The sequence below is a fragment of the Misgurnus anguillicaudatus genome, chromosome 20, assembly GCF_027580225.2.
Source record: "Misgurnus anguillicaudatus chromosome 20, ASM2758022v2, whole genome shotgun sequence".
Lineage (NCBI taxonomy): Eukaryota > Metazoa > Chordata > Actinopteri > Cypriniformes > Cobitidae > Misgurnus > Misgurnus anguillicaudatus.
The window spans coordinates 39,128,852-39,143,840 of NC_073356.2; the positions used below are offsets into that span (position 1 = coordinate 39,128,852).

Genomic DNA, 14,989 nt, shown 5'->3' on the forward strand with positions numbered 1-14,989 from the left:
GTTTATTGCAACATTATTGAGAACACGCCTATGAAAGCTTAAAGGCTAATACATTTTCGTGCTGAAAACGAGCAAATGTAAAAAAATAATAATAATAATAATTTGCTGTAGCTCACAGAACGGAGATCACTAGATGAACTGACGACATCTTGGAAGTTTTTCTTTGACATATGAGCTAACGATGACGCGTAACAGCGAAGTAGTGGTGTCTGATTTCCTAGACAATAAACCTTTATTTCATTTACTTTTCACCTGTATGAATTCATAATTTAACATTCACTAGAAAATTGCATCAACACATGATTAATGTTATTATGACTCAGGCTATAACATGATGGTGATGAGCTGTACAAGTTAACAAAACTGTGAAATAGAAGTACAATAATTTAGCAAGTAAAAGAGTTTTAGGACATCCTTAAGTGCAGCAGTGGTGGCTGCAGTGTTGGCGCAACAGTTCGGCGCTGTTGGTATGACAATTCGACGCTGCAGCGTTGGCGTTACAGTTCTTCTGCACTGCAGCGTTGGCATAACAGTTTGGCGTGACAGTTCTGCACTACAGCATTGGCGTGACAGTTCTTCTGCGCTGCAGCGTTGGCATGACAGTTCTTCTGCGCTGCAGCGTTGGCATGACAGTTCTTCTGCGCTGCAGCGTTGGCATGACAGTTCTTCTGCGCTGCAGCGTTGGCATGACAGTTCGGCGCTGCAGCATTGGCATGACAGTTCTACAGCGCTGTGATCTTGCTGGCCTCACGGACACCACTGAGATACGCTCCTGTCACAGTCTGAGGAAAGTGTCTGTTTGTGGCCTGCAGAGAATCAAACGTAGAGAAATTAAGCCATGATAATGCTGATAATCATCTAGCAAACCAGCAAGTACAACAAATAGTTTCACAGTAATGAGACATGAAACTCACATACTAAGCCTCTTAAGACTTACTAACACTATTTGATCCAAACCACGAGCACATTTGACCTCCACAGTCTGATTTGTTTGACTCGTGTGATCGCTCTGTACTCAGTCCAGATCATAATGTTTAGTGTGCAGACCTATGGTGAGGTGGGGAGGGGGGACAATTGCGCTCGAGCACGGTTTAAGGCAACCAAACTGGTGGGTCAGTACTAGTGACACTCTACTGATTCACTAGATTACAGGTCACTAGATTTGTCAACAGAAAGATGCTTAAGGTTTAGAAAAAGTCACAACATTGGCAAGACAGTTCACAGTTCTGTGTGTGTGATGCAGAGGGCGGTGAAAGAGAAGGAGGGGGCGGGGCTAACTGACTGAGTGACAGATGCTTACCTTAAAGGCGGAGTCCATGATGTTTGAAAGCCAATGTTGATATTTGAAATCACCTAACAAACACGCCCCTACCCCAATAGAATCTGGACCTTCTGTTGATAGACCCGCCCCACACATACGCAAACCGGCATTTGATTTGATTTGATTGGCTATAAGTGTGTTTTGGTAGTCGGCCCGTCTCCTTTTCCAACGCGTTTTTCAAACATCGTGGACTCCGCTTTTAGGCAATGGCCCAAAACACAATAACAGAGATCTTTAATATTATTATTATTATGAGAAGTGTAAAAATGCTTTTGGTTCATTATGAAATGGTGGCGAGCCAGATGTTAACGGAAAACACTGGATTAGAATGTGTCCCAACTCCCAAATCATATGATGTCATTTATTACTATGCAAATTTATATTGACATTAAAGGACATTAATTTGCATGCAAACACAAACAGTAGTTTTAGTAGCAGCAGTACGGCATAATTGATGATGTTTGTCATACCCAATACTGTCTTATTACGTACTTGCACTCTGGGATAACAAGAAATAAGCAAAATAAACGAGGGATTGTGGTACAAAACATGAGATTAAAACATAAGCACAATCACAACTTAAAGGCGGGGTGCATGATCTCTGAAAGCCAATGTCGACATTTAAAAATCACCTAAACAAACACCCCTACTCCAATAGAGTCTGGACCTTCTGTTGATAGTCCCGGCCCACACATACGCAACCCAGGCGGTTAGTAGACACGCCCCTTACAGCTGATTGGCTACAAGTGCGTTTTGGTATTCGCCCCGACTTTCTTTTGCAAAATGCTTTTAATGTGTTGAAGCTGTAAATGCTAGGTCACGGCTCAGAAGAAGTGTGTCTTTAGTGTCACGTCGGCAAGACTCTCACCTCACCAGCGAAGAAGAGCTTTCCTTGAACGTCCTCTGCAATGATGTCATAGGCCTCACCGCTGCCCCCTGTCTTCACGTAGCTGTAAGACATCTGAGACCACGAGTCTCTGCTCCAGTGAGTCACAAAGTATTTGACTGGATCTGGAACTTCCTACAATATTATAATTATTCATTCAGAGACGGTATGTAATGTAAATCTTATGTACTGAAGATGCTAAATGTCATTTCTGTAATAATGTTTATCTATGATTTAAACGATTCAAGCTTCTAGATGTTTAACTCATTTGTAAGTCACTTTGGACAAAAGCGTCTGCTAAATGACTAAATGTAAACGTAAGAAACCACAAAAATAAAAATAAAAAAAATGGGAAAATTATTATACATCGCATTATAAAATAAAATAAATTGAATTATGGCACATTTTATTAGTTCACATAAATAAATTATACAGTGGGGCAAAAAAGTATCTAGTCAACCACCAATTGTGCAAGTTCTCCCACCCAAAAAGACGAGAGAGGCCTGCAACCTTCATCATAGGCACACTTCAACCACGAGAGACAAAATGAGGAAAAAAATCCAGAAAATCACATTGTCTGATTTTTTAAGAATTTATTTGCAATTTATAGTGGAAAATAAGTATTTGGTCAATAACAAAAAAGCAAGATTTCTTTCTCTCACAGACCTGTAACTTCTTCTTTAAGAGGATCCTCTGTCCTCCACTTGTTACCTGTATTAATGGCACCTGTTTGAACTTGTTAGCAGTATAAAAGACACCTGTCCACAACCTAAAACAGTCAGAATGCAAACTCAACTATGGCCAAGACCAAAGAGCTGTCAAAGGACACCAGAAACAAAATTGTAGACCTGCACCAGGCTGGGAAGACTGAATCTGCAATAGGTAAGCAGCTTGGTGTGAAGAAATCAATTGTGAGAGCAATTATTAGAAAATGTAAGACATACAAGAACACTGATAATCTCCCTCGATCTGGGGCTCCACGCAAGATCTCATCCCGTAGGGTAAAAATTATCACCAGAATGGTGAGCAAAAATCCCAGAACCACATGGGGGAACCTAGTGAATGACCTGCAGAGAGCTGGGACCAAAGTAACAAAGGCTACCATCAGTAACACACTATGCAGCCAGGGACTCAATTCCTGCAGTGCCAGATGTGTCCACCTGCTTAAGCCAGTACATGTTCGGACCCGTCTGAAGTTTGCTAGAGAGCATTTGGATGATCCAGAAGAAGAGTGGGAGAATGTCATATGGTCAGATGAAACCAAAACATAACTTTTAGGTAGAAACTCAACTTCTTGTGTTTGGAGGAGAAAGATGCTGAGTTGCATCCAAAGAACTCCATACCTACTGTGAAGCATGGGGATGGAAACATCATGCTTTGGGGCTGTTTTTCTGCAAAGGGACCAGGACGACTGATCCGAGTTAAGGAAAGAATGAATGGGGCCATGTATCGTGAGATTTTGACTCAAAACCTCCTTTCGTCAGCAAGGGCATTGAAGATGAAACGTGGCTGGATCTTTCAGTATGGCAGTGATCCCAAACATACCGCCCGGGCAAAGAAGGAGTGGTTTCGTAAAAATAATTTCAAGGTCCTGGAGTGGCCTAGCCAGTCTCCAGATCTCAACCCCATAGAAAATCTTTGGAGGGAGTTGAAAATCTGAGTTGCCCAGCGACAGCCCTAAAACATCACTGCTCTAGAGGAGATCTGCATGGAGGAATGGGCCAAACTACCAGCAACAATATGTAAAAACCTTGTGGAGACTTACAGAAAACGTTTGATCTCTGTCATTGCCAACGAAGGGTATATAACAAAGTATTGACATAAACTTTTGTTATTGACCAAATACTTATTTTTCACCATAATTTGCAAGTGGATTCTTGGAGGATCGGACAATGTGATTTTCTGGATTTTTTTTTCTCATTTTGTCTCTCGTGGTTGACGTGTGCCTTTGACAAAAATTACAGGCCTCTCTCATCTTTTTAAGTGTGAGAACTTGAACAATTGGTAGCTGACTAGGGATGCAGCGATTAACCGGTTTCACTATTAACCGCGCTTTAAAATGTCACGGTTAAATAACCGTAAAGCCTCCCCTACACCGCGTGTTTTTGTTTCACGCACGCACACACAAACCAGATCCACGAACCACCAAGAGGCGCGTGCGGCATGCGACATGCTCGTTAGCGCACTGCATGACAAAGCTCAGCGTTCAAAAGAATATGTGCGCGTGACACGTCTCTTGGTTGTTCGTGCATCTGGTGTGTGTGTGTGTGTGTGTGTGTGTGTGTGTGTTTGTGTGTGTGCGTGCCTGCACGGGTGCGTGAAAGAGCCACACTCCAATCGGTCTGTGCAGCATTAAAAACCTCCTCCTCGCGGATCAAATCCGGGCGGGGCTCCTGGTGGTCTGACTGCATTTAATAACGTTTAATTATTTTAACGCGTTAATGATTTATGAATTAATAGCATGAGTTAACACGTTAATGCTGCCAGTCCAAAATGACTCACAGAACCCAGTCCAGGATGACCCTGTGTTATTATTCGTTTTGAGAGGCTCTTATCATTTTTACTAATACTTCAAACAAATCAAAACAATATACATTTAGTTTTATAATATATTTATAATATATTATAATATTATAATATATATTCAGTCCAAATATAAAATTACATTTATTCAAAAGATCATTAAAATGAATAGCCTACAGGTTTCAAAAGGCACCTATAGGCTACTGTTTAAGTCAAAGCCTGCTAGGTTATTATTATTATCATTTGTCCAAGAATTACAGAAAAAATACACAAACTGAAAATACAAAAGAATTTAGCAATTGTTAAAAAATTTATTCATGTGATTTTTTACATTAATGTTGTAAAATAAATGAGTCCATAATAACCGTACAACCGTGATTATTTATCAGACTATAACCGTACCATCAAAATCTATAATCGTTGCATCCCTATAGCTGACTAAATACTTTTTTGCCCCACTGTAATCTAATTAAACGGTATATACTTTGTTGACTTTCAGACATTTAATAGACGTGGCAGAAGTTTGACATTACATGCAGAATGGGATATACCATGAACACATCATTAAGTGCACCACACACCTACAAAATTGAAATAGTGACGTCTTTAGGACTGTAGCCGGACCGGTACAATAAAAGCCATGTCATCATTTACAAAACGCTAGGAGTGTCAACAATAATCGATTCGGCAATGCATCGCAATGCGCGCATGCACGATTCAGCATTGATGCAGCAAAGTGCCATAATCCATTATGTCACTGTTTATTTTCTGGCCTCGAGTGGACAATAAAGTTGTGAAGTTTCAATTACTTCCGGGCGCATAACAACAACAATCAAGATGGCTGAGAGAGATGAGAGTGAAAGACGGGTAAATAAAAACCCACCCTTTTCCATGGAAAGTGGACATATGGCAGATTTCGGATTCTATGAAGTTAATGGGAAACTAGACAAGACTTAAGGGGATCGCACACCGGCCGCGCAGCTCGGCGCCGCGCAGCGCCGCGTCGCGTCGCGCCTAGGAGAACTCGGAGGTATTGTAAACCGGAAGTGCACATTAAATAGCGCGAGCTTCGTCAGATAACGTCTATTTCAAAATGTAAAATATACGTTAGCAGCCAATGTTACTTGTTAATGATTTGGGACACATATGATGTTATGTAAGTGGCGCGACAGGGATTTGAACAACTTCCTGAGTCACAGCTGGGCGGCGCGGACAGGCGCCACCTGGCGGCGCCGGTGTGCGTACACTCATAGAAAACAATGTGTTACATTTTTTTAGAACGGCGCGGCGCTGTGCGGCGCCGAGCGGCGCGGCCGGTGTGCGATCCCCTTTACGCTGTGTGTAAAATTCTTATCTCAGGTATATAATTGTCATTGTCTTAAAGATGCTAAGCTTCCGTTTTTGTTGAGAATAGTTGCACTTGACTTTACTACTTGACTGATTAAAAATTTGCCTTGTTGTGTACAGTAGAATTCTCATGCATCGCAGAATCAAATGGAATTGAATCGTTACCTGGTGAATCGTAATTGAATTTAATTGTGAGGGCAGTGCCAATGCACACCCCTACAAAACGCTAAGTTAATGTCAGCAGCTTCCTAGTAAGCAAGCCAACATGACAACAGTGGCAGAAACCACAACTTCAAAAATGGCAGGCGAAAATCATCTGTAGCACAAACACAGTGTGGGGGCAGACATTTGTTCACATCATGAGTTAATGTGAGAGAAATCAATCTTAGTATGAAGATGAATCATTAAAACATCATTCACCTGCTCTTGAAAGATCTTCCTGAGGACATCTACACACAGATCTACCACCTGACAATCCTGAAGATCTCGCACCAGCGCCAGAGCTTCTCCTGTGATCACTGACATCAGCACACACTCTTTACCCTACACAACACACACAAATTACCAAAAATAACTGCACAGTGCCACTAAAGGTGAAATGTGTAGAAATAAAAACTTACTTTAGGACACAAATCATAGAAGACACTGAACAGTCCTCTCTTCTCTGGACAAGGTGGTACGTGCCCGAAATAATCAGCTCCCTGGATCTTACTGTCCCAGAAGCGGTGAGGAAACTGTAGGGCAATCTGACACAGTGTTGATGTGTAAGAGCGGCACTGAATCAAATACTCTCTAACATACACATGATCAGTCAGCACTCACTTTCTCTATAACTCCAGCGCCCAGACTGTGAATGGCTTTGAGTTTCCTGTCAGGCAGTGAAGGATTGAACTGAATGATATTCTTCTGTAGCAGAGCCAGTGGAACCGTCACCAGAACCTATCACACAGATCCCAGATCAGTCAGACACTTAATCTATAGCAAGCATCTCTAACCCTGCTCCTGGTGAGCTAACCGTCCTACAGACTTCAGTTCCAGTCTGTTATTATCAAGCAACTGTGAACACCTTGATCAGCTGCTAAAATCTGCAGGACGGTAACTCACCAGGAGAAGCATTGAAGAGTATTGCTCTATATGAACAAACATACAATCAACTCGGGTCAAGAACGCACCTGAACACATGAACAGTGCTGGTTCAATAATCATCCCTGATCACTTCATTCATTCATTATATATGTCAAACTTGTATTTTTACCTTTTGTGCGCTCCATTGACGGCCACTCGTACACGTCACCTTTACGTCCTCTCCAGAATACTCCACACACTGAACCTAAAGACAAACACAACACTTACTATAAGAGACAAACTTAACACCATGAATAAAAGAAGCAGTGTGTGTGAGATCATTTACCGCAGTATTGAGTCGGATGTCAAGGCCCTGTGCAAGTTTGCGCAGTACAGACTCGTATCCACCAGGGAGAAGTGTGTGATCCCCCGAAAACTGAGCGAAACATTCATTGTGATCCCACGAGCGAGCTGACACCTGACACACACAAATTACTTCATATGAACTTTCAGCTTAACACATAAAGACACACACACACACACGCACAGACACAGAGACACATACCTGGTCCAATGTACTCCCACAGGCATATTCCAGATTGCTCAGATGAAAATGGAAAACTTTTTCCTCCAGGTCAGTAAAGTTAAGCCCAGACTCCTTCAGGAATGCCTTATAAACTTCCTGGATCTTCTCTGAATATTCACCAAAATGAAAACAGAGAAAGTTTTACACAATCACTCTTTACTTTATACTGCAGTGTGTTTCTTACCCATCTTACCCCTACGCTACATTATTTTATTCAGCCTCATTAAAATGTTGTTGATTTTCCAGCGTGCACACGGTTGCCAGATTGCTTTAAGCTTTATCTTACTGAAGCTTCCTATACCCACATTAGGGTTCATTTGTGCAATCTGGCAACGATGAGCATGTGCCGTTTCATTCCCACTGCACTGAAAATGTGTAACAACAGAAGTCACACGAGTCTCCGGTATGAATGTTAGATATAATGGAAAAACTCCACTAATGCCAAATATAATAAATCAGAAGAGGAACTTTTAAAGATGTAGGCTCCAAATATAAAATGTCAAACTTGACGCACAACAGTAACCCACAAAGTTACATTTGTGAAAAACATCAAAGAATTTTAGGTACAGCACAGATTATTAATGTGGATTGCAGGGCAAAGTTATTTAACTACATACTTACTCTGTTTTAGTCTGACTACTTTATCATTGCTTGTAAAAATGTCAATATTTGGTTTGATTTGTCTGATGTAAAATATGTAAACATCAGTCAAATACTCTGGAATGGTTTGTATCGTATATTAGCATTGGAAAAAACAAATGTACAGTAATACAAGAACCAATCACAGTAGACTTGCCACATCTAAGATTAAATGATAATATCTGAACGCTGATTTAATATTTAAAGCCAAATGTGGTCCTTGAGCCAAAACCTTAGCTCATCCCTGCCTTATCCTGACCCAGTAAAGAGAGACATGAGATCATGAAGAGCTGACCGTCTCACCCCCAAGCGGTGCATCGTGGCTCTGTGACTTATCTTTCCTCCATTCAGACACGGCGTCCAGTACAGCGTTAAAATGAAAGTCCATGCGCTTGTCTACAGCTGGATCTGTGATGTGACCGCCCTCTTGAATCAGCTCACAGCGCATGCCCAACTTGTGCATCCTCATGCCCAACTGCACACAGCAAACCCACAGTAAACATCTTCACGCCCGACTAAACACAAAAACACACAGAACAACAACTGATTGTACATCGATAACACTCAAAAATACAACCGGATGTCGTCACCTGTTCGCACATCAGAGCAATGGGGTTATTCACACAGCCGTTTACGATCTGAGCGCCACGTCCGACAGGTACGCCCAGTGACACGTCATCCCAAACTCTCCCACCAATTCTTTCCCTGGCCTCTAAAACCACCACCTGTCAATCAATCAATCAATCAGAAAACAGCTGCTCAGGACATAAGACTGAAATAAGCTCATGAAAAGCACACACAAACACACATCAAGTGAAGCTATAAGATTTTTATTCAGGGGAATTGATCAAGGAACACAACAAATACATTTCTCTAACACAGTGATATATCGTGACAACGTTTGAGGACAATTTACTGCTCCTCACCAAATAAAAAGTCACCAAACATCTTTGTCTTTAAACCTAATGCCATGCACATCTTACTATGAAGATAATGGGATATAAAATATGATTGGCCATATTAAATATGTGTAGTACCTGCATCCCAAAGTTCTGAAGCTGCCGAGCTGCAGCAAGACCTGCGGCACCTGCACCGATGACCAACACCTTGCTGCGCAGACAGATAAACTTTCTTATTGAAGCATTTATTTAATAAATGCTCAATACCTAAGTGATGTACAGCAGTGGTTCTCAAACTTTTTCAGCGTGCGGCCCCTTTTATGTACGGTGCATTCTTTTGCGGCCCCCCCAAAGAAAATGTATGACAAAAAACAGTTCTAAAACTTCACATTTGAATTAAACAAAACATTAAATTATACAAAGTACTGCTGCCTTATTTGTTTTAGGTTTTATTTCACATAATTCATGATAAATTAATATATTTTATAAAAATGTCATAAAACTGGGGCCCCCCTGGCACCATCTCGCGGCCCCCGGACCCCAGTTTGAGAACCACTGATGTACAGTACACTTCTCTTATTACACTTCTCTGACGCGCTCACATCACTCACACACAGCAGTGCTCACTAACATTAACTATTATAATCCTGTAACAGGGTGATTGATGGATGATCAGTGACTCACGCTGTGCCGAGAGTGGGGCAGAAGAGGACGTGAGACCGGGAGAGCTCCGGTGTTGATCAAACCTTTCCGGGTCATAAAACACAGAATCCTGTCCAGCTCCTGCACGCAGCGGATTCGCACCAGTCCACGAACAATCACGTGAGGAGCACATTTCTGTGCCGTCAGAACCTCCTGGACAAAGGAATTTTAACAAACACTTGCTGATCAACAAAAAGATTACATTATAATCACCATTAGTATTATTATGTCCTAACACACTGAGATTCTGAATTTCATACACAAAAGATTAATAACCCATCATTATGTGGTGTACAGGCACAAGGTTGCTATGGTCACAGCAAGGATCAGGTCCATACAGCTAGTTAGCGATCATTTCTCTGGGGTTTACCTTCACCTGCACTAAAAGACCTGAACACTCCTAAACCCGCTCTGACCTGAAAACTGCTGCTCATGGGGGAAATCAAACTGCTTAAACAACTTCTCCTTTTTTAAAGCACAAACCCCAGTGCACTATGGGAAATGAGAGCCAAACAAACAGCTGAAACTAAAGAGAACATTTTACACAAAGACAGAAAAGCCTGATAGCTGCTGTGTGTCACGTCACTGAAACCAAATCGGTGGTCTTCAGGTAGAGCTGTAGAGGAGTAATGACCTTGCAATCTCTGTGCCAGGCTGCCAGCACCAGGTTCCTCAATGCCAGATACATGGTGGGATCTCTGGAGAATTCTGGGAACTCGTACAGCTCATCCAGCTCCATCATGTCGGGTCTCACGCACAGTGCTTTTCCACATTCGTTCGGCTGGTAGAACGGCTGGAAATATGGAGAGAGTCCAGGCACTGCACAGACACACACACACAGAGAGGAACAAATCGTCAGTGTAGTCATTGTCACATGTAAAGAGATTTCATCTAGTAAAAACAGAGCACAGCTGCTGTAGTCACCGTGAGGTTGGGAGGCGTGCCGCTGTCTGCAGGAGGAGCCAGACGGACTCATGCCCACGCAGTCGGGGTAATATGCTGAAAGAAATGGACTGGCCAAACTGTCCTTAAACAGCGGCGGTAGAATCAACATCGAGTGCCACCAGCTGTCCGTCACGCCCGCCACTCGCTTGTAACACACATCACACATAACAATCAATGACAGGAACAGCAGCAGTGCACAACACAACAGCATCTCTTCTGACACTAGATTGAATCATGGAGTGGACTTCAGTTTTCACACATTGCTTCTCCAATTTGGCCCTTTTATTATTAAATTAACACTGTGTTTTATTATTTGAGGTTTTATTCATCTCATTTTAAGACCTGTTAAGGAGCAGATGAATTTTTGATGATGACGGGTATTGTTAAAAATTTGAAGGCAACTTTTATAAAAGGTTTTGATCCAGTTCAAATGTCAACTAGTTTATTTAGGGCTGACAGCCGTATTTACTAACAGTTATGAATCGAGCTTGCTGGGGCGACTTCAATACAAATGTGAACAAATAACCAGAGTCAAGCGCCTTTCTATACTTATGAATATTAACCATAGTGAGCGGAAACATCACAGATTAAACTCCCATTACTCTCAATATCACTTAAGAAGAACTGATGAAGAACATCAGGGTATGACAGATAAGTGTTGATGCTTTACCCCATCTTCTGGCTGAGAGCACAAGTCACATCCTTCAGTCTGTAAAATAAAACCATCAACATGTAAAACATTAGAAAGATCTGCAATTTCTCAGTATGATAAGAAAATAAATGACATGGTTTACTTTAACACTGTTAAGCTTCATGCCGCAACGATACGATGATGCCAGCGCCGCCGTCAGCTGTGTCTCTTTACTCAACTGACGCCATTTTCCACAGTCTGCTTTAGTGCACTGAACCTGAGGAAACACACACGCACGCACGTACATGAAACCCACATGTGAGTCCACATTTTAGCACGAGTATGTTAGCTTTAAGGTTATCGATAAGCTAGGGAACTTAATTAAAACAATGACAAAATTGGCTGAATTCAGAAGAAATAAGCTATCAAAACGTTTACAGTTTATAACACGCACAAAAAAAAAAACAATAACATCATTCTCTCATCAAATGACTCATCCTATCAAATGCTCTCCAGAATTCCTGTATAGTAGCTCCTATATGGTGAGAGGCACATAGTGCACTACATAGGGGACAGGGATTGATTCAGACAAGCACACACAGTGCTCCACACCTGGTCCAGATAAATGATAACACATGTCGGCCCAAAAGAAGATGTATCTGACCCGTTTAGATTCTACACAGAATGATGGCGTGCATGAAATCAAACATTTATAAACAGCACTGACGAGTAGAAGAAAAGTCAAACACCACTGTCTGTCATACATCAATATATAAAGTTTGATTTCAGACCGAAAGGGTCTTACCCAGTAGGGCAGCTCCTGGTCGGCCATGAAGGCTTTGAGACTGGGTTCACTTTTTCCATTACTGGTCCAAACCCTCTTCCACGAGGAGAATGTCTCGTATCCGTCTTTATGACTGATAAAGCACATGAGCGTCATTAGAGTTTCAGCTGAGAAGCGCTGGAGAATTACCCATAAACACTCACCTTCTGTAGTAGTGGTCAAAACATTCATTACAGAAGTGCTCACCGCACGACAGATGATACCAGCGGGATGTGTAGCTGTTTTTAGCGCATCTGATGAAAAGAGATGGGCAGAGCATTTATAGAAGACATCTCTACAATTCAACAACTACAAAAACACAGAGATGACTTCAAATAAAAAGCATCTTATTTTAAGCACCATTAAGATTTAGTGAATTGTGAAATTAAATGCACAACAGCTAAGATATTCGGATCAAATTCCTACAGAAGGTCTGGGAACCATGACCGCTTTGAATTGCCAAGAACCACCCAAGAGGCCATATGACTGACATGTAAAGCAACCAATCACGCTTCGTTTTGTGCCACATCATGTTTAGGGGCTTGGAGATTGGAGAATCAGAGGATGACTTTGAATTCTGCTAAAGTGTTCCTAGGAGAGTGTCCCATATGCATCAGACGTTAAGCCAACGGTCAGTGGATGTGAAGTCTAAGACTACCAGAGTAGTAACATGACATCCCTCCCTCCTCATTGTGTTGCCTGTCAACGGTCTGCATTATTTTCAATTTCTATTTACACTGCTTTGGAAATCATATCTACCAATTGTTCCTGAAGCTCAGCTAGTACAGCACTGCATTAGCAGCGTGAAAAGTTGTGGGTTTAATCCCAGAGAACACACATACTAAAATGCTTAGGATAAAAGTGTCTGACAAAGGCATCTAAAATATTATATCAAAGTATCACGAGAGCCTTTTGAAAGCAGCACTGTTGCCCTCGCGATACTTGATTTCACATGCTGATCAAACAATCACATGCAATCGAACCCTAACCCTAACTTTTTAATCAATGCGGTAGTAGTATTAGTACTGTCTAGCACAACAATCTTCTGTTGTTTGTATCAAGCCACAGTTATAAAATTATTACATCTAGTGGCGAAACTTTCATATTGTGCATTTAATTGATAAGAATTACCTAATTTCTTAAACCATTTAATGCATCTTTTCAGTAATACATCTCTGAGACACACACACACACACACACCTCTCAGATGCACTTGCGAAACACACAGGATACGTGGCTGTACATCCTGATTTCTCACACTTCCTGAACTTTTTCTCAGACTGATCTTCCTCTTCCTCAGCCTCAGCAGCTTTTCTTCTGATCTGCAACATGAACACATAAACATTAAACGCTCGCGCACACGCACGCACGCACGCACGCACGCACGCACGCACGCACGCACACACGCACGCACACACACACACACACTGAGCCGGACGCGGACGCGGAAAAAAAGTATACCCGGGCCTTTAGCAGCGCTGCGGTTCTCTACTTCTCTCCTTACCTGTGCTGCAGGTGTGCTGCTGCGGCCACGCCCACTGGATTCCAGCCCGCCCACTGCTGCTGACCGTTTCCTCCCCCGACACCGACCACTGCCCACTGACATCAGAGAGAAAGAATATATATATAAATCTGTATGTGGGAAACAGATTTTAGAGAATAATACAGATTCTAGAACATTATTTGTTTGTGTATATGGAGCTATGGCAAGAGTTTAAAAATACTAGAAAAACTTCAGTCTGATTGGCTGCCTCTTGATTTTCAGCAGTCAGTGTGTACAGGTTAAGCAGATGACTATCACAGTGATGCAGTGAGGCATCTGATGAACAACTAGTTAATGGTGTAATGGTATTACATCAAATGAACCAGGCAAAAACTGTGACAACTGTGTGTCTTAGTAAAGTCTGTAAGATCTGAGATGATCTCTTCTGGTTTATGTGAAGAGCTGCTGGTCAGACATTTACATTTATGCATTTGGCAGACGCTTTTATCCAAAGCGACTTAGTAAATGACATGGTATACATTTTTTATCAGTGTGTGTTCCTGGGCTCAAACTTATGACATTTGGGCTGCTAGGGCAATCCTCTACCACAGACACTCAATGATCTAATACAAGCAGATTCGTTTTATGACATATAAATTTATGACAATAAATTTATGTATTTTATGTATTGTACGTCACCCGTCAACAACTGTGTGTAATGTTATCTGTTATTCTCTATCTGCTTATTATTGTCTGTTAAACACTAAAGGTTGTGTAACAATATCTGTACATAGCGGTACCTCGAACACAACACACAGCTACATAAACACACTCTCATTCGCACCTGTCACGAGTTTATAAAGACCCTCACCTGAGTCCGCCAGCATTGATGATCTGCAATCTATCGATGATAAATGAAATAATATTTATTGACTGTTGAATCGTTAATAAAACACATTTAATTCATCGACGTCTGTTTTATTATATCCCATTCACAGGAAACTCAATGTTTGACCACACTTCCGCTGCAGAACATACGTCAAAATAAAAGTCCCTGGGCAGACTCTAGAAAACGCGTTATAAATCAATGTTCATTAAACCTCATCATGGCTATTATGTTGGCTATTATTCTTAAAATA

At 41.6% G+C, this 14,989-nt stretch overlaps 1 protein-coding gene across 3 annotated transcripts; it reads right to left on the reverse strand.

Moving 5' to 3' along the window:
• Window positions 1–200: 200 nt before the first annotated feature.
• kdm1b (lysine demethylase 1B) lies at window positions 201–14,892 on the reverse strand. 3 transcript variants are annotated; one of them, XM_073858700.1, is made up of 21 exons: window positions 14,722–14,892; window positions 13,872–13,966; window positions 13,568–13,689; window positions 12,532–12,621; window positions 12,350–12,461; window positions 11,708–11,821; window positions 11,584–11,622; window positions 10,893–11,058; window positions 10,603–10,787; window positions 9,951–10,121; window positions 9,405–9,473; window positions 8,958–9,092; window positions 8,671–8,842; window positions 7,708–7,835; window positions 7,489–7,620; window positions 7,333–7,407; window positions 6,900–7,016; window positions 6,698–6,823; window positions 6,498–6,620; window positions 2,190–2,342; window positions 201–806 (listed from the first exon to the last, which is right to left on the reverse strand). In XM_073858700.1, exons 1-21 carry the CDS (start codon window positions 14,735–14,737, stop codon window positions 723–725), a joined length of 2,424 nt encoding a protein of 807 aa, XP_073714801.1. In that variant the 5' UTR covers window positions 14,738–14,892; the 3' UTR covers window positions 201–722. The 3 variants fall into 3 exon arrangements, with proteins under 3 accessions (XP_073714801.1, XP_055076756.2, XP_055076755.2); XM_055220781.2 differs by having other exon boundaries at window positions 2,195–2,342; window positions 9,405–9,476; XM_055220780.2 differs by having other exon boundaries at window positions 9,405–9,476.
• Between the last annotated feature and the right edge of the window lie 97 nt (window positions 14,893–14,989).